The following is a 19,109-nucleotide window of genomic DNA, read 5'->3' on the forward strand; positions in this document are numbered from 1 at the left end:
ATGCAGGGTGATGTACACTTCAGACTTGCAACTCATACCAGGAGCAGTCTTTGCTATTGAAATACTCAAAGAGACATTACATCTCAGAACAGTCATTTAATCAAATTGAGCACTTAGAATACTACTCAAATATTTATCTAGAAAAAAAATGAATACTATTTTACACAGCTGATGTTGTAGCATAGGCACTAAAAAATCCCCTGCTGCCTGCAGATTGCTATCATTTCAAAATGTCTTTAAGTACAAGTGGAGACTAAACACACTGAGTTTTATAGGAACTTCAAAACAACTTTATTTTTCATGAAGAACTATTTTTTTTCTCTCGTAAGAAGTCCATCTATTTTTGCCAGATCTCCAAGTGAAACTGTTGCAGAACCTCTCTGGGCAGGTTTTGCCTAAGAGTAAAAAAAACAAGAGAAAAAAATCAGTGCTTTTTTTAAACAAAAAAAAAGTTATTTCACAAAAACCCTTTAAAATACCAGCCATTTCAAAATGTACCTTCAAAGAGAAAATTGTTTGGCTTCACATTACCTGTGATTCATGGAATTTCCAGCCAATCATGTAGAAGATCTGAAATGTTGCAGGTACTGTGCCATCGCTATTTCCATACATTTCTGCCAGGACAGGAAGGGAGAAAGTGGGAAGGTGTACAGAACATCAGTTTTAAGAAACAATCAGTTCCCAAAACATCAGAACCAAGTGTGACTTATTCATCATAGTGACCCTCAGTGAAAGATTTGGGACAATAAAAATATCCCTTACTGGTGTATCAATATAGTTCAGATCCTGTCATTATAATTAAGGTTAAAAATACCTGTACTAAAATAGTATTTTTTTTCTATTCCAAAATGGTTTTATTTTACATAGAGGTCGGAGAAAAGACATGGAAAATACATTCTTAAAGTCATTTCAGGTGAACTCACCTATTAAATACTTACCTCGGTATATTGCTGCAGCTGCCAGCATCGTATCCCTGTGAAGCAGAGGTTTTCTGTTCCAAGAGCAATTACTCTCTCCCATACCTAAAAATATGTTTCAGCTTTAAGGAAAAGAAGATACAGCATATATCATGAGTTAAGTGTCATGCACTAATGGCAGGTTTTTATTACACCAGAGTAAGTACAGAATCCTCTGAATCTCACTGTAAGAGTACAACCTACAGCAGGGAAGTTTCTTACCTGTACAGATCCAAGCCTCTTAATGCCCATGCTTTGCAATTTACTGTTTGTATTGCTAGGAATGATTTCAGATTATTACCTTCCAGCCAGAGTGTTCAAGCATTTAGATTTTCTAATAATTTTTTTTTTTACCCACCAAGTACAAAGTGTTTGTTCAGACACAACTCGTATTTTTATCATCAAAACTAAATACCCCCAGAAGATTTTTAATAAGAAAAAATCATAAACCTAATCTTAGATAATTTTCCTTAATCACTTACTGTATCTGAATGCTTCTGCAGGGAATTAAAGTTCTATTTTCATTAAGGTATTGACTCTACACAACAGCAGATGACCTGAAATAAGAAGATGCCCTGAATTGCTCCATAAGTAACTACTGACTGCATACCAACAACTACTTTGCAATTCATGACAAATGAACACCAACTCAATTGTTAAGCACCACTTTTTTTGCGTGTGTTTTCCTCATACTCTAGCGTGAGGGTCTATTCTCACTCCAAAACGGTGTCCTGAACATCCTATTACTTAGGCAGGCTCACAGGGAAAAAAAAAAAGACATTAAAAGTCATTATGTTGGATATATGCTTCTGTCTTCCTCTCAGGGCTTTCCAGCAGTTTACACTGAGGAGGCTTACAAAGAACAAGAGAAAAAAAGCAACAGAAAATTTACAGAAGGCCACAAGTACAAATTTTTGACTTTTGCTTCCCAAAAAAAGTCTACTGATGGGCTTACGTTTCTGACTCACTAGGTATCAGGAAAAAAAAGTAATGCTTTCACTATTACAGTACATTTTATTTGAAGTTAATAAACATGCTGAAACTCTTGTGCATTGGTATTGCTGATACAGAAAATGTTTATATTTCCAAAGTATATACTTGCCTTGCAAGTCTTCCATTATCTCAAACAACCCTGGGTAGTTTACTTGAATTTCATCAGTATCCTGAAATAATTCAGAATCTTAATTGTAGAGCATATCAACTTAAAAACAAAGCACTATGTCAACTTTCTGTTCAAACAGAACCATGTATGTCTCAGAAAAATATACTCCCTCAACACTGATGAAGAACTTTGTCTAGTAGCTCAAATGTAATCAAGTTTTAATTGAAGTGCCATTATTTTCTTCTTTTTAGAAGAAACAGCAAGAGTATTTTTTCAAGTAGGTCTAACATTCTGTGACACATCTCTCTACAACGACCATGCAAATTCTACTGGGCCACTAGCCAAAGATACTCTTCCGTGGGTTTTAAAAATCACAGTACAGCCAAGAACAGATTTAGTTCAGGCTATTTCAGAAACTTACTTAGCAAAGTGCACTACATGCAGAAATAAGGAAGTACCACATTAGTAATGTACTCTTGGAAGTAGCATTTCTCATACACCAGTTCTGATGTTCCACGTTGTTCTGATTTTTATTTATTTTTTTAATAATTACCACAGTCAGAGTGTTAAAGCCAGTTCTTGACAGGAGATGTCCTAAATCTGATACAGCAGTGAACGGTGATACATGAGGAGAAAAACCCCCTTCTCTCTCTAATTCTGCTAGCTGTAAAGAGCAGCGAAGCTCATAGAGAGTGTCTCCCCCAAACATCGAACCGATAAATACTCCATCTGGCTTAAGGACTTGGTGAATCTACAACAGAAGAAAAATTATATTATTTCTTTTATTTTTATTAATATTGTGCAACTAAGACATTCTTAGCTTTTTTTTTTTTTTTAAATGAACTTAGAAGTAATCATTGTAGTATCTTTAACAGATTTTTATTATTGACTATTCCACTTGGCAAGATGCACCACCAAAGCTTTTGGTAACACTGCAAGATATATGATCTGTTCTCAGAAGAGACTATTTGTTCTTAAGAAAGAGAATCACTGGAAATTACATTCACAACTAGGAAACACAAAATACATTATTTTATCTGGAAATTTGAAAAATTGAAAATCTGAAATAGTGTATTTCTTTCCAAGCTTGGTTTATTATTTATTTAAAACAAATACTGTGGGCATTATAATTCTTATTTTTACTATTCCATAATAGGGTACTCATATTTGTATGAACATGTGATAGGATATGGTATGTTTGAAATAAAGGAAAAAACGCCAAACTGGAAAAGATGTTCTTCACACCTGTGCCAAAGCCAGGAGATTTAAAAAAAAATAAAAAATTCATCTGCAAAAAGGAGCTTAGGTAACCCCAAAATCAGAGTTTTTTCAACAACGTTTGTGGTTTTTCCTACAAATATTTGCTTCACATAAGAATCAGAAAGCTTTTATCTGGTTAAAGTTGTAATTCAAAAAGATAGCTGAGGCAAATATTGAACACAAATTCCATAAACCAGGTTTGGACTAGTTTGATTTAGAAAACATTTAGAAAGCTATTAAGTGCGACTGACAATGAAATCAGTAATACTGACTTAGGTTACATTAGTTACCATGATCTCAGCTGTTAAAACTATAAAATATTATACAAATGTGTTGTTTTGTAGTTATTTGTCCTAAATTGCTTTGAGACAATAAATTAATAGAAGTATCAACTGGTACTCCTCAAACTGCCAGAAATACTGCAAAAAATACCCAACTAATGAGCTATTCATGTGCCTATTTTTTTTAAAGAACAAGAAATATATAGAGCTCTGAATGGAAGTAACGGTAAGTGTTGTTTTTTATTTGAAAATAGTTGCACTAAAAACCAGTTTCTTACCTCTCTAAAAGCCTTAGGAAGGTCATTCACCCAGTGTAAACTGAAATACCAGAAAGATTTGCAGAATAAATAAAGTTTGGGGAAAGGCAAAAGAACGTATATGCTAAGTATGTTTCAAAAGTCAAATCAACAAACAAGTTTTTAAGCTGCAGAAGTTTGGAAACACTGGCTAAAAACGTAGAGAAAAATCAAAAAAGGAGAAGGTATGTGTGCCTTGAGGGAAATAAATGTTAAGAACCATCAGGCCACCACGTTTTCATACTGTATGGTCACATTGACCATGCAAACACATTTCATACAGCACGACTTACATCTTTACCTAAAAAAAAAAAAAAAGTGTCAATAAACGATTAACACATACCTCAAGCTGCTAACAACAAGATCAAATGTATCTTCTTTGAAAGGAAGGAATTCCTCATCAGCTACAACGTTGATCGTAGGTACTTCAGATTCTACAGCATTTTTCTAATGTTGGGTTATAATAAAAACATCATCAGAAATGTATTCCTTCTGCTTTTTGGCATTATGGAATTAAATACATTAACACTCAGAAAGCCACTTACAAAAACATTCTCTGCCATATCAACTTGAACAAGTTTTTCAACAATTTCCTGAAATAAAATAAGAAACTCTGTCATCCATTTGAGTTGTTTTATAAATTGACAATAGTTATTTTTGAACACTTGCATGTATAAGAAATTTCTAACAATTAAACTTTTCATAAAGTTGAAGGTATTTTTCTCCCCTAGCACGATACTTACTGATTGCTGCATGGGAGAATAGTCAAGGTAGAAGTAATAACCTTGAGGTTCAGTCAGATATAAACCACGAAACAGCAGACAATGAGGTACATTTACACATTCCATGGTTTATGAAGGATAAACTGTTCTCCATTTGTAAATCTCCATACTGATAGTTCTTGTTCAAAGTTAAGTGTGTGCAACAAAGACCAACCGAAAAATATGCATCTCCCAACTGAGGACTGAAGGTTAACTACTCCACAACAGTAGCTTCCCTTGCACTATTTGTCTAATCTTCAAATCTAGAGTGCAAGTCTTATGAGGAGAGGCTGAGGGAGCTGGGGGTGTTTAGCCTGAAGAGAAGGAGGCTCAGGGGAAGCCTTATTGTACTTCACAGTTACCTTAAAGGTGTTTGCAACGAGGTGGGGATTGGGCTCTTCTTCCAAGCATCAAGTAAGGTGAGGGGAAACGGCCTCAAGTTGTGCCAGGGGAGGTGTGGGTTAGATAGTAGGAGAAATTTCCTTACTGAAGGGGTTGTGTGGCATTGGAACAGGCTACCTAGGGAAGCGGTCGAGCCACCATCCCTGTAGGTCTTCAAGAAATGTGTAGATGTGGAACTCAGTAGCATAGTTTAGTGGTGGACTTGTCAGCACTAGGTTAAAACATAGAATATCCCAAGTTGGAAGGGTCCCATAAGGATTATCGAGTCCAACTCCTGCACCGCACAGGTCTACCCGAAAGTTTAGACCACGTGGCTAAGTGCACAGTTCCATCGCTTCTTAAATTCAGGCAGGCTTGGTGCCGTGACTGCTTCCCTGGGGAGCCTGTTCCAGTGTGCAACCACCCTCTCGGGGAAGAGCCTCTTCCTGATGTCCAGCCTAAACTTCCCCTGCCTCAGCTTGACACCGTTTCCTCAGGTCCCATCATTGGTGATTACAGAGACCAGGTCACCTGCCTCTCCCTGCCCCTTGTGAGGAAGCTGTGTGCCGCGATGAGGTCCCCCCTCAGCCTCCTCTTCTCCAGGCTGAACAGGCCCAGTGCCCTCAGCCGCTCCTCACATGGCTTCCCCTCTGGGCCCTTCACCATCCTGGTCGCCCTCCTCTGGACAATCACCTCCCTCGACCTACTAGCGATGCCGTGCTTGATGCACCCCAGGATAAGGTTGACCCTCCTGGCTGCCAGGGCACACTGCTGGCTCATATTCAACTTGCTGTCAACCACAACCCCCAGATCCCTCTCTGTGGGGCTGCTCTCCCCTGTTTCATCGCCCAGTCTGTACATATGGCCAGGGTTGCCCCGTCCCAGGTGTAGGACCTGGCACTTGCTCTTGTTGAACTTCATGCGGTTGGTGATCGCCCAGCTCTCCGATCTGTCCAGATCTCTCTGCAGGAGAGGCTCCGCTAGTTGATTTCAGGGGGCCTTTCCAACCTGGATGCCTCTATGATTAAGAGCCTGTCAAAGACACACCTTTGGACTGTAGATACATGTACAAGGTAATAAATAAAGCAATTTCCTCGTTAGCATTCAGAGGGTTATTTTATCTTACAACAGCGCCCTAATAGAAAACAGACGGGTGAACACGCGCTTATTTTAGACATTTTGAAGCAAGACACGCCAGTACCTTGGTTAAATGCTGCGCTATGTAACCTCTCCCAGAGCCCAGGTCCAAGGCGAGAGGGAAGGTCCTGGGGGACAGGCGGGACACGCTTTAACGCCGCGCTCCCCCCAGCCCCGCTCCGAGCACGCCCCCAGCCGCCGGGCAGCGAGACCCACCTGGGGATGTCCAGCAGCCTGTCGGCCACCCTGCCGCCGACCTGTGGGGACAGCCGGCTGTGGGTCAGCGCCGCCGGGGGCACGGTGCCACCATCCCCATCCCCGTCCCTATCCCCATCCCCACCCCACCTCCTCCCGCAGGTACTCGCACTGCGCCCGCTGCGCCTGCACCGCCGCCCAGTTCTTCTGCTTCCGCTTCAGCCGCCGATCGAAGGGGCTCAGCACGCCCGGAGGGGGAGAGGAGGAGGAGGAGGAGGAGGAGGAGGCAGCAGCAGCGGCGGCGGCCGGCGGCGCCCACAGCCGGCGGCACCCCCCGCCCCACCTGACAGCCCCCGACCGCCACAGCGAGCCCGCCGCCGCCGCCATGATGCGCGCCGCGCCCCCGCCTCCTCCTCCCCCGCCCCGCCCCTCCCCGAGCATGCGCCCCGCCGCCATTTTGCGGCATTGGCTGCGAGCGGGCTGAGCCGCCGCGGCCGCCGTAGCCGTGGGGGCAGCGAGGGGTGCGCTGAGGTGAGGTTTTGCCGGCCGGTGCGGGCCGTTTAACGGCTGTAACGGTCCTGTCTGGGTTTTAACGGTCGTTACCGAGCGGTGGGTGTGGGGTAGCGGTAGGGTCTGTTGTCTGGGGGGCGGTCTGAGCTCGCTGTTGGTCCCTCTCACACCGCCGCGTCCAGGGCTTGAGAGCGCATGGCTTAGGGAAGCGTTTTAGGTCGAGGTTGCAAACTTGACTTTATTCTTTATCTTTTTGCGGCTGTGCATCTACAATTATACTTTTTCTTTCACATTCCAGTTATTCAAGCCTTGATTGACGTCCAAAATGGCATCCCAAAAAGAAATCCTGAGCGATGAGCGGTTCAGCCGTGTCACCAGGGATCCCAGGTTCTGGGAGATGCCAGAAAAAGATCGCAAAATCAAGATCGACAAGCGCTTCCGATCGATGTTCCACGACAAGAGGTTCAAGCTCAAGTGTGCGGTGGATAAAAGAGGGCGCCCTGTTAACTATACCTCTGTGGAGAACCTGAAGAAGTTTTATGCCCTGTCAGAGTCTGACTCTGAACTTTCAGAAGGTGATAGTGAAGTATGCACAGAGAAGAAAAAAAAGAAGAAAAAAGCTAAGCCGAAAGAAGTAGATTGTGTAAAACCACTTGCTGATGGTCACCCTAGGAAAGAGAGTAAGCTAAGCGAACAAGGGGCTGACCAAACGGGTGAAGTAGTGTCAAAACTGAATGATCAAAGTGAGGGGCAGAAAGTTGCATCGAGGACCAAGTTTAAAAAGGACTCTAAGAAAAGTGTAATGGAAATTGATGGGTGTCAGGGAAACAAGGACCTCTCGCCCCCCGGGGAAAACAAGCGAAGAAATGAATCAGGGGGAAGATTGGTTTCAGTTCAAAACAAGCAAAAGCCTTTGCAGTCAAGTAGTGCTAAATCAGATAAAGCTCCTAGGAAGGATCATTCCCTAGGAGGAAAAACAAAAGAATCAGGTAAGTTGTTAAAGCAACGGGTAAATTCACCTATATTTATGTGTGTGTTGTTGCAGTTGTTTTATCCATATAATATTTTTTTCCCCACAATATCAGCCATAAAATAATTGACTCAGGTTGCTGAAGAATCAGAGTGTCCTTCTGTAACATCGTGGACAATGTTGTCTTTTCCTTTGATGGAGCTGAAATAGTTTGTTAGGATAGTTAGAAAAGTAAAGTGTATAGTTGTGTGTACATTCGTGTATTTGCCAAAATGAACGTTGAATATAAGGTCTGATGCCATGAGAACTTAATATCAGCAGTTAAGTGAAAGCATAAGAAGAGCAGCATAAGCCCTGAGTAGAAGAGGGAATTAGAGAGAACAGGTGACTTGAACAACTGTTTATACTATCTCTGTGCGTATAGCCTGCATTATTAAAACCCAACTTTTAATCTGTTTATTCTGTATATAATTAAAATAAAATAACACTATTCTTACTAGTTTGCTAATACAGCTGTAGGACTGAAGAGCAACAAATTAGACAAACTGAAGAGGCAATACTGATGATTTGTTGTTTGTACTTCCATGATACAACTTGTTCTTGTGTTATGTACTAAAAGAGGTTTTTTAACTCCTTACTAAGTAAACCTTTGTTTTTTCCTCTTTGTAAAAGATCATATGTAGTTGAAGCATAAAAATAAGTATTGTTTATATTTTAGGGACTGTGCACAGAGACACCTATGATGAAAGTGATGTCAGTGAAAGCCAATTAGAGGAAGAAACTTCTGAGAGAGAAAACTCTGAGTGTGCAGAAACAGAAGAAGAGGAGTCAGAAGACGATGGGGAAACGGGCGAAGAAGATAGTGATTCAGAAGACGATGAAAGTGATATGGGGCCTGATCTAGCTAGAGGTATAGGGAACATTGAAACAAGCTCAGAGGATGAAGGGGATTTAGATGACCTATTTCCAAAGGAGCCTGAGATTGAGCATTCATGGGGTGAGCTGGATAAAGATGCCCCTCGTGGAGAGGAGGTAAAACTACATCTGCATATGGAAATTTGCTATGTGATTACGTCAAAGGTGTATGTTGTTACGAGTTGATTGTGGATCCTCATCTATATAACTGTTTGTGAAAGTATTTTTCATAGTGTTTTTTCAGCATTTCTCATTACAAAATGCAAGCCATCATGAAATTGGCTGAGAATAAGAGACCTTGGGCATTCTCTCCTGTGTTCCTCTGCATCTAAGCAGAGGCTTATCTATGAAAATGTTATCTGCAAATGAAAGAACAATGGAATTGAGCTTTTTAAGAAATTCTGGAGTTTTAATAATACTGCTGATGTTGATTACTTATTTGTTTCCACTTTTCTAATTTGATTTTTTTTTTAATTCATGCTTGACGAAGTTAATTTACTAGACAATGAAACAGGACTTTAAAACTGAACACAATTATTGTATACAAAATCATAGTAGTGTGGTGATTTTGTAGCACTGATATTTACTGCTGTTGTGACTAACCATGTGATGATAACTCAGTCCTAAGTGCTGATGTTATAAATGCAGTCCCAATTTTGTGGTTGGTGCAGTCCAGTGCACCAGTTGCTGCTTTACCATTTGTTCACCATTTGTGTCTTTTTATCTGCTCAGTTGATTGCTGTTTCTGGCTTTTGCTAGTTTAAGAAATACTGAGCCTTGGGGAAAATACTACTTTTATGTTTTCTGCAGTTTGTTGCTGACTTAATTTAATTTTATTTTTTTTTAAGGAAGTTGCTAGAGGATTGTGTATTCCACAAAGCGGACGGGAATTAAACTTACAAATTTTGTCCTTTTTTTTTTTTTTTTTCTCCCATTCAGATTACGAGCAGACTGGCAGTTTGTAACATGGATTGGGATAGGCTGAAGGCTAAGGATTTGCTGGCTTTATTTAATTCTTTTGTACCCAAAGGAGGGACTATACTTCATGTTAAGGTAAGACGTGATTTCTAAAAGAGGTAGTGACTTTTACTGGAAAGAGGGGGGAAAGTCTGCAAAGAGAGAGAGTTCCGTGGAAGAACCAAAAGAGAAATCAACTCCAAGTGCAATTTTGCTGAGCTCAGTGGTGAAATTCTCCAAGTCTTGTAGACTACATCTCTGTAGCTAGTTTGTTTTTCCACTAACCAATGGGGTAGATAACTCAATCTTAAAGCTGGCAGTTTCCAAGTGCTTTACAGTCATTGTTGCTATTTCAGAGGTCATCAATTTTGAGTTGTTATAAACTGGTTAAATTCTGATAGTTAAGTCCTATTTTTCCATTTTTAGTATCTGCGTCCAGCAGAAGTTTTTTGAGAAGCGTTATTACTGCAGTCCTTTTTGAAATGGGCCGCATTGTCAGGGCTTCTGTTCTTCATCTGTCTGAAAGCATTCTCATTTTTAAACCTGTTTATTCCGCAGTCTTTTCTGTAAGTTAACAGTAAGAGGGTGTTAAACTGTGGAATTGATGGCTTTATTTTTCTTCTGATAAAACCAGTGAACTCTAAAAGGCTTGGTGAGATTGTTTTCTTAGTTGGTATGTGTTATGCTGCTGCAGTTAAAATTTATTTTTCTGTTGTATTTGTAGATTTATCCTTCAGAGTTTGGAAAAGAGAGATTGAAAGAGGAAGAACAACAAGGACCTGCAGAACTATTAGATCTTCCAGAGAATACCACAGAAAAAGACGGGTATTAACTTAGTCTTCAAATGAGAGATAGAAACCTTAATTCCTACTGTAAAGCCTGGTCAGCTGCTTTTTGCAGAGTTTCATTTGTGGGAGTTTCCTGTGGACAAATTTATTTTATACCTTTTTTTGAGAGAGATTTTAGAACTGACTCTTGTTCGCTGTCAATGCGTTGAATAGAAGCATTATGATAAAACTTGAGAAAATTTTCATATTGATAAGTGACTTGAAATTTTTTATTGCGTAGCTTGTTGCAGTAATAAATGGAATGAATGTGTGGAGAGCTTAAGATGTTTTTCTCAGCAAATTGCCTTTCATACAACAAACTCCATTTGTTTACTGTCAAAACTTTTATCTGCGTAACCAACAGGGACCATAACTTAGCCCAAGAATTCCCAGGTTGAGACTTCCTGCATGCCACCTGCAGCGGCCATGGCTTACTAGGCTGAGCTCATCAGGCCTACCGTTGTCCAGGCTTCTTCAGGCATGTCTCTTTTTGTTTTGTTCTGCTCCTCTCTTGTTCTGCTTGAAAGTCTTGTCTGTATGGAACTGGAGAGGTTTTGGTTTAATATTTTTCCAGATTTTCCAGATGTTTGGCAACCTGTGTGGAGCCCGTTTTGTATAATATATCCCACTGGACTGCCCTATATTTGGAAAATTTGGATGCTTCTAAAACAGTGTAAATTTCTTTGCGGAAAGTCTCTGGTGCATCAGGGAATTGTATAATGAACTTAAAGCGTGTGCTGAAGTCAGCTTCACCCTGTGCTTCAAGGTGCACTGTAAAGTATTGGGTTTACTGCTCAGTGGGCTCCAGACGCTCAAATATAATGAATGGAAATCCAGATATCTCAGACACGTCTGTGATACCTCTGCACAAACCCTTCACAGTCACAGGCCAGGACCTCAGCCCTGTGATCTGTCTCCATTTTTCCACCAATTCATCTACTTGTAAGCTTCTCTTTTACTCATTTTAACTTTTGATTCATCTTCTGTGATGACAGCACCACCTGTGCTACCAAAGTTAGTATCCTGATTCCTGTTCTCAGCCATATCACTTTCTTATTCATTACTCCAATATTGTCTCTCTCAAGCATGAGGATCTGAAATCCTGTCCTCTTACAGTCTTGTGGTTTTAGTTAATGTTCTTAACATGTAACTTTACTTCTGTATGAAAATGGTTTTCATCAGCCTTGCAAGGAGCCAGGATTTCAGGTGCCAGCTCAGCTAAATAAGTGCAGACACCTGGACAGGAAAGATTAAATGGTACTACTTGGGGCATGCAAAGATGCTACCCTGTGTGTCCTGTGCAGAGACGCTAACCTCATGATGCCTGTAGGAGGCAGAGCTGGATAGATTTGCTGCTGCATAAGGTCTTCAAGTGATTTGAATGCTGCTAGTAATTTAGAAGTCGGGAATTTCACGACTCCAGTCCTAGCATGCTAGCTCATCTTGTGGAAAATACCATTATAAAAGCACTGAGTGAAACACCACCTCCTTTAATCAAACTATGAATTAGTTTTTTGAGTAAAGCTGAATGGGTGTTTATAAAACTTCAAACTAACATATAAGCTTAATAAAAGATGAGGAGTGTGTTTGAATGGTGTATGTGTTTAAGTTGATTATGTTGTTTCTTACTTTTGCAGGCTTTGCAGGGAAAAATTAAGGGAGTATCAGTTTAAACGACTGAAGTACTTCTATGCAGTTGTAGAATGTGACTCTCCAGAAACAGCCAACAAAATTTATGAGGAATGCGATGGGTTGGAATTTGAAAGTAGCTGCTCTTTTATTGACCTGAGGTAAATTCAGTGCTGACTGTCTTACCTATGTATCCTGGGTGGGGAGAGGGGCCAATAAAATTAAAACCAATTTTAAATAATCTCAACTAAAAAATATTGTCATTGTAACCAAAATGAGATTTATTTTTTTTAAATTAGGCAATCGATACATTGTTAAGGTGTGGAGTTCTTTTTGTTTGTTTGTTTTCCCTTTAGCTGGAAAGTTTCATTTAAAAAAAAAAGATGATTTTTTTTTTTTTTTTTTGAAAATTGCAAGTTTGAGAGGAGCTCTGAATAGAGAGATTATTCTTGGGTAAAATGTTCTGCTTTCATCTTCAACCTTTTGGTAAAATTCAAGTTGTTGAGAAAACGGGACAACATACAGCTGCTCTCGTGCTTTTTCAGGGTTGCTTACAACAGGGCAAGAATGTTGTCCTGAAGCTGCAATAGATTACTATGCTAGTTCCTGTGAATAAGCAGGAAGCTCTAATATTTCAAAAGTCACGTTTGGGAAGAAGAATTTTAAGTTCTAGTGGTGCTTTATTGTTAGTATTTCCTTTTGTTACCAAAAAGTCTTCTGGTCTGAGCAGAAGTGAGGTTACTAAATCATGGTAAGTTTGGACAGAAGCTGGCTTTGTCTGCTGGAACCCACATTAATGGGCACCCTTGGAAATTGGTGAAAGATAACTTTTTTGTTTTGAATCATTGTCTAGAAGAGTTTAATTCATTATCCTTTGAATCATTCTGGAGGAGACCAACTCTGCCAAATAAACACGCAATTTTTCTTGCTTCTAAACACAGGAAGATAATGTTTTACAGCAGGCAGCTGTATGAAATTCTCCAATGCTTTTCCTAATCTTCCACTTTATTAAATTTTAGTGTTGAATAGTATTCATCATATTACATTTGTAGTGATTAAAAATAAAAACTCAATTTCATATGTAGTGCACAAAGGTTTTTATTTAATCTAACTTCTGCTGGATACCAGACCTGTCTCTAAATTTTTTCCTACTAATTATAATGTTAATGATGTACCAGACATCCTTAAAATGTTTTGATTTTTTTAAATTCATCTGATTTAAAATTGTATTTTACTTTTTTCTTCCTCATTTTTAATATTAGAAAGCTTCCTATAAAGCAAATACTTAAAACATAATTCCTTTAAAACTAAAAATCACCCCCAAAACAAACAAACAAAATACCACCCCAACTCTGCCTACTACCAAACTGCAAGTTGTTCAGTTTACTTCCCCAGCATGGTGGTGGTAAAGACTGAAAATCCGTGGAATAGCTGTGCAAAAGCCAGACAGTTAATGTGTGTGTGTGGTATTTGTGTATTGCTTTGGTTTCCTTCTCAGGCTTACTGGCTATATTTTAGCAAATTATTTTGTGCTGACGTACCATATTTGTGAAAAGCTTAAGACTGCTTGTACTATGAAATTTCCCAGTATATTTGAATAATAACCTGCTTTATCTGCCTGTAAGATTTATTCCAGATGATGTTACATTTGATGATAAGCCAAAAGATGTAGCCTCAGAAGTGAATGTATCTGTATATAAGCCAAAGTACTTCACATCTGCTGCTATGGGAACATCAAAGGTATCTTTACAATGCTTTCATAATGTTTTTCTAATTTGTTTAGTTTTGTTGTCAGATTTTAAATTATATGTAAGTGGTAGGGAAGAGCTTCCTGCTTGTCTTAAGCATTTCAAAATAGAGACATCCAGCATGTTACAAGACGCAGGCATGTTACAGAGCTGCACGTTGTGACCCAATGTATAAGCTTTAATTTTGTTGTATGAGGGGCTCGGCTTTTCTGTTAGAAATTGAATACTCCATTTTGACCTCGTAATACCCCTCTTACAAGTTGCGCATGGACTAAACTTTGTTATCCACAATTAAATCTTCTAATGTGCTGAAAATGGATGTTTGGGTGTAGTTCAAGAGGCTTTTTGGTGGCAGTGTCAGGCTTAAACAGTTGCTTCCCTTCCTTGTAGCAATCCATTTCTACTGTCTTATGTGACAGCCAGAATGTTCATCTGGCCATGAAATGAACCGGATTGGAGAAGTGATTAGTTGAGAACTAAGTAATTTCTGCAGGATCATTTTTCAGTTATGTGTTTCATCTTCTTAGTTGAGGGCGCAGTTGCGCAAACACTTTATTGTCCCTATTGCAATCCATGCCTGATTCCAGGAATGAGTTCGTGCTGGAGGAAGAGAGGAAAGAAGTTGGAGGCTGCTGCTTCAATACTGGTATCTGCTGCCACAAAGGAAACTTGGCTGACAGAGATCTTGGGTGGTGTGACCTGATGTTACAGAACCCTTGAATGCAATGGGAGACTTCTTTACTCTTTCATGTAGTTAAAACTCCTTGAAACTTCCATTGCTGAAGAATTTCAAAGAAGTTATAATGAAATGTATTATAATAAATTATTATTATAGGTAATTGTTCTGTAGTAACATAACTAATAGGTTTACATTTTTTAAGTAGAAGGTAGCGATTTTTTTTCTTAAAAAAAACTGTCTTGACATGTTTAATGTTAGTGCTTCAGCTTCTAGAAGTGGCTTTCTTATTTTTAAGGTAGATGTAACATGGGATGAAACAGATCACGAGCGAGTAATGTCACTTAGCAGAACTTTTAAAAAAGAGGAGCTCCTTGATATGGATTTTCAAGCTTACTTGGCTTCATCTAGTGAAGAAGAGGAAGAACAGCAGCAAGGTACCTACATAAACATTGTTCACAAAGTCAATAGCTACATTTAATTAACTCATGTTCAAAATTCTGTGCAAATTCCATAACATCAGAAAATGCTTTGAATGTCTCCTTTTACAGGGACTCATTATACTCTGTACTACTTATACTCTTTATAGAGAAGGTGTGGTCAAGTTCTACTCTAAAAATAACCTATCTTTGCTCCAGACCTAAACATATCTGAAAATGGTGTATATTCACTTTTCTGTATATGTGACCTAAAGGTAGAGGGACCTGGGCGGTGAGCACATTTGTATCTTTGATTCACGCATTTCAATTAGGAGATAAATGGATTGATGATAGAATGCTGACAGATAATGCAAAACTTGAAAAATTCTGTAAGTCTTTGAGTTAGGCCTGATAACACGGCAGCTGTAGAGTTCCTCTGATTTACTGGGACTTGACATTCCTTTTTCCTTGCCCCTTTATTTCTTCTTGTTCTTTGTTTTTCTGTTTTGTTTTTGTTTTTATTTGAGTTAAATAGTGACTGCAAAAACAAACTTTTCCAGCGTTTTCTGTCCATAGTAAGAAAACACATGTTCAAATTTCTAAAATTTCTCTTAAAGCCACAGCTGAAATTCATTATACAGACCTGATTCTGATTTTCCAAATAAATAACATCACCATTATGACCTCAAAATGGCCAAATTCTTTGTTGAAGACAAAGGAAACACTTTTGCAATGGAATTTGTGAAGTATATTAGCTGATTTAGGAGTTACAGATTATTCAGAGCATTGATAAATGAGACAGTTTGATATTCATATTTAAACCTTGCTTTCAAAGAGCTTCCTGTTTCTCACTTGTCATGCAAAATATCTTTACCTAGTGTAATTAATGTTTAATTAAGTCAAATATAATGGTTATAAATGGAGTTTTTCAAATAGAAACATCATAGTTCATCTTCTTTTTTGCTAATATTGATAATACTGTTAAAGAGAAGAGACTTTTCATTGTACATTTGACTGACTTTTCTAGAGACTGGTAGCTATCAGGTTCATTCAGTTCTGAATAAAAATAAACTTTTTTTCTGTAGAGTTTGAGTAACACTGACTTAATTATTAAAACAAACAAACAAAAAAACATCCAATGGTGAGCGATCAGGAGTTTCCCTAATGATTTAGTCTCGAAGTGGCTGTTTTATGATTAGTAGCTTGGGCCTCTAAGTACAACATCTTTTTCTTTCTTTTTTTCTCCTACCTCTCTATTTTTCAGGGTAATGTAATACTTCAACTGGAAAATTCTATTTACGGTATTTAGCATATAATACTGTATAGTAATAGTAATGTAGTATAGTGTTATATATGTAGTGATTTGCCATCCTTATGACCCTCTGTGTATGTACTAAAGTCTCTGCAGGGCAAGGACACACTGAAGAAGCTGTCCTTAGGCTGGGCTTGCTGGGATACCCTAGACAGGACGTGGAACCTGTTCCAGACTTTAGAGGGCCCTGGGGAAGATGTAGATTGTACAAAGGTCCTTAGGCGCAGCAGTAGCTCTTCTTGGGTAATCAGAGTGTGAATGACAGTAGAGAAAAAAAATGTGGTATGAGACTTCTGGTACTCCGAAGTCTTACATTATGGGGGAGGAAGGTAAGTTACAGAATGTGTTCAAGGGAACCTTATGAAAGACTGGAGTAGCAGCAAGACTGAAGTAGCAGCAAATTTTAATTGCTTTTGGATTCCTGTTGCTTCTTAAAAATAAGAAGAGAATGTCATGTAACTTTTAAAGTCTTCTGCATATAGTGCAAATTCCTCAAGTACTTTACTTGTTTTCACTCTAAAAATCAGTCTACTCTTAATTGGTCATATATATAGCCTAAATTACAAGGAAAAGAACATATCATTAAGCCTTAATCAAGTCTTTCAAACAGATGTTAAAATGGGTTTATACAGCATTAAAGTAGGTTGTTGTAATCAGATGTGTTTGAAGTGTGCAAAAGAGCATGACAGATTTTTCTGGTTATGGAGTTGGGAAATCTGCTGGCAGCAGACTTGACTTGGCAATATCTTGGCAGGATAAGTGTCCATTTGTTTCTCATATTACATAAAAATATGTTTATAAGCTGCACCTCCATGACCTTAATTTTCTCTAGTAATGGTTAGTAAAATGTATTAATAGGAGCAGTAGCTACAGAGAGAAGTATTTCATTTTTTTGAGTTCAGGTTTTCAAGGCTACTGCTGCGTTAAAAGAACAGCGTCTGTTACAGCATGGTGATAGAATCTGGAAGTGAGCAACACTGAAGAAATTTTAAGTAAACTTTTGTTTCTGGAAGGGAGAGAGATCGACCTAGAGTTATGTTATCACACTAACACATTTGAGACCTCAAATTGTGTAATTCCTAATAATGGTTTTGAGAAATAAGTTGTTAATAGAGGAGTGGTGTTGCTATGTCTGTAACGTGTTCCTGACATTTTATCCATTGAGTTACTAGATACAAAGCAGGATTTTGTCCAGCAGAATTATGTGGCACTATGCACAAAAGGGAAAAATAGGTAAGGACTGTGATAAGAAGGAAGAAATGTTCTGGCCATCTAATTTATTTATTTGTATGCTTTATTTATAAACAGCTTTAGTTGCCCTGGTCCATTTCGTTTTTATTACATTTCTTAAGTTAAAAATGTCTGTTACCAATGTTGTTGTGATACAACAGATTTGTAATGTCAAGTATTTCAATTTCATGGACTTGGTATATAGTAGCTTGTGGGCACAAAGCATCTCCTTTACATTGCTTCTGAACTCTGTTGCTTGGATGCATTTGTTGCGGTTAGTAAAACTTTGTGGCGTGCATCAAATTCAAGCCCGTAACTGCTATTCTGATTGTGAGCACCAATGATTTAGTTTATGGCATTTTAAACGACGCTTCAAATTAAGCAGCATGGTGTTGATGCCTAAGATTTTGTGCTGTTTTTTTTTCTTTTTTTCTTTGCAATAAAAAGATCATATTTGCGTGCTGCTTTGCTCTGCCACGCAGAGTACCCAAAGAGACTATATGACATAACGCTTGAACTGGGGTGGTTTTGAGTAGTTGTTCTTGATGGGGTGTTATGTGCAGGGAGTTCTGTAGAGAGCCCTGCTCTGCACAGCAGGAGTCTGAGCAAGGAGTTCTGCTGCCTTTGTGGAGTCTTGTGTTAGAAGCTCTGTACGACAGGAGGCTTTTCTGCTGCAGCACCAATGCTGGAGATGCACACGTGAGGAAAGAAAATGTAATCCTCGGAAGGAGGATTTGCGAGGTGGAGATTCACTCATTTAATTGTGCTGCTGATGTAGTTTTTAGTGATTAATGGTAAATAAGATCAGTACACTTAATAAATATTTTACGTTTTTAAATCTATTTTGCTCATTAGCTTAGTTATGTTAAATGGATCTTTAATATTTTATCATATGACAGTACATATGGTGTCTTACATATGAATACTGTTCATTTTTATGCTTGCTAGGACTGTTACAGAAGGAAGATGATAATAACTGGAAGATGATAAAACATGCAGCTTTTTAAGATTGTCGCTGAATTCAATGGGTATTTATAAAATGCATTGCACACAATGTGATTTGGGTTGGCTTCTCTCCCTTACTACTCTGTAGATGCTGAGGCATTATTGCTGCTTCAATGGTAATGAGGATCTGACTTCTTAAAATATTCCTGTTGGGTTAGTTTTGGCATGTTGCTAAAATAATTCCTAAGGACATAAGCCAGAGAGAGGAGTTACCAGTTAATGATTTAGCCAAGCCCAGATGGAATTTCTTGGGATAAAATAGAAGCACCACAACCTGATGGTTTCTTTTTATGAAACACCTGAAGCTTGGTATGACTTGCTGGTTGGGGGTTTTTCTAAGGCGTATTTGTAGGAGCGTGTTTTGTGTGTGTATTTTTTATTAAAAAAAAAAAAGATGGATTAAGTTCTAGGAAACCCCAGAACAAAGGTCAACTTGGCTTTCCTTCTGAAAAATTCATGTAACCTCTTGGAGTTGTTCAGCGGCTTAGAATTAAAGGATATCTCTGTGTGTGCTTGTGCAGGCTAGGATGTCCCTGCTCAGA

The 19,109-nt window shown here is 38.8% G+C and overlaps 2 protein-coding genes across 7 annotated transcripts in view; one reads left to right on the top strand and one right to left on the bottom strand.

Moving 5' to 3' along the window:
- Positions 1-267: 267 nt before the first annotated feature.
- NDUFAF5 (NADH:ubiquinone oxidoreductase complex assembly factor 5) lies at positions 268-6,840 on the bottom strand. 5 transcript variants are annotated; one of them, XM_027453328.3, is made up of 11 exons: positions 6,520-6,840; positions 6,391-6,431; positions 6,239-6,302; positions 4,441-4,488; positions 4,239-4,342; positions 3,878-3,917; positions 2,612-2,809; positions 2,059-2,119; positions 939-1,022; positions 532-614; positions 268-395 (listed from the first exon to the last, which is right to left on the bottom strand). In XM_027453328.3, exons 1-11 carry the CDS (start codon positions 6,823-6,825, stop codon positions 309-311), a joined length of 1,116 nt encoding a protein of 371 aa, XP_027309129.3. In that variant the 5' UTR covers positions 6,826-6,840; the 3' UTR covers positions 268-308. The 5 variants fall into 5 exon arrangements, 3 of the variants coding, with proteins under 3 accessions (XP_027309129.3, XP_071891381.1, XP_027309131.1); XR_003496028.3 differs by lacking the exon at positions 268-395 and adding an exon at positions 1,439-1,513 and having other exon boundaries at positions 559-614; XR_005264394.2 differs by lacking the exon at positions 268-395 and adding an exon at positions 1,439-1,513 and having other exon boundaries at positions 598-614; positions 939-1,039.
- ESF1 (ESF1 nucleolar pre-rRNA processing protein homolog) overlaps positions 6,771-19,109 on the top strand; it is a 30,347-nt gene continuing 18,008 nt past the window's right edge. The window contains exons 1-8 of one of the 2 annotated variants that reach the window (XM_027453326.3): positions 6,771-6,900; positions 7,178-7,868; positions 8,568-8,881; positions 9,704-9,817; positions 10,446-10,546; positions 12,186-12,338; positions 13,803-13,917; positions 14,900-15,038. In XM_027453326.3, coding sequence (XP_027309127.2) covers positions 7,205-7,868; positions 8,568-8,881; positions 9,704-9,817; positions 10,446-10,546; positions 12,186-12,338; positions 13,803-13,917; positions 14,900-15,038 — 1,600 coding nt within the window. In that variant the 5' untranslated portion in view covers positions 6,771-6,900; positions 7,178-7,204. Of the gene's footprint in view, positions 6,901-6,921; positions 6,979-7,177; positions 7,869-8,567; positions 8,882-9,703; positions 9,818-10,445; positions 10,547-12,185; positions 12,339-13,802; positions 13,918-14,899; positions 15,039-19,109 lie in introns of those variants that run through there. The other variant, XM_027453327.3, reaches the window with a different exon arrangement.

Source organism: Anas platyrhynchos, chromosome 3 (assembly GCF_047663525.1).
Source record: "Anas platyrhynchos isolate ZD024472 breed Pekin duck chromosome 3, IASCAAS_PekinDuck_T2T, whole genome shotgun sequence".
Taxonomy (NCBI): Eukaryota; Metazoa; Chordata; class Aves; order Anseriformes; family Anatidae; genus Anas; species Anas platyrhynchos.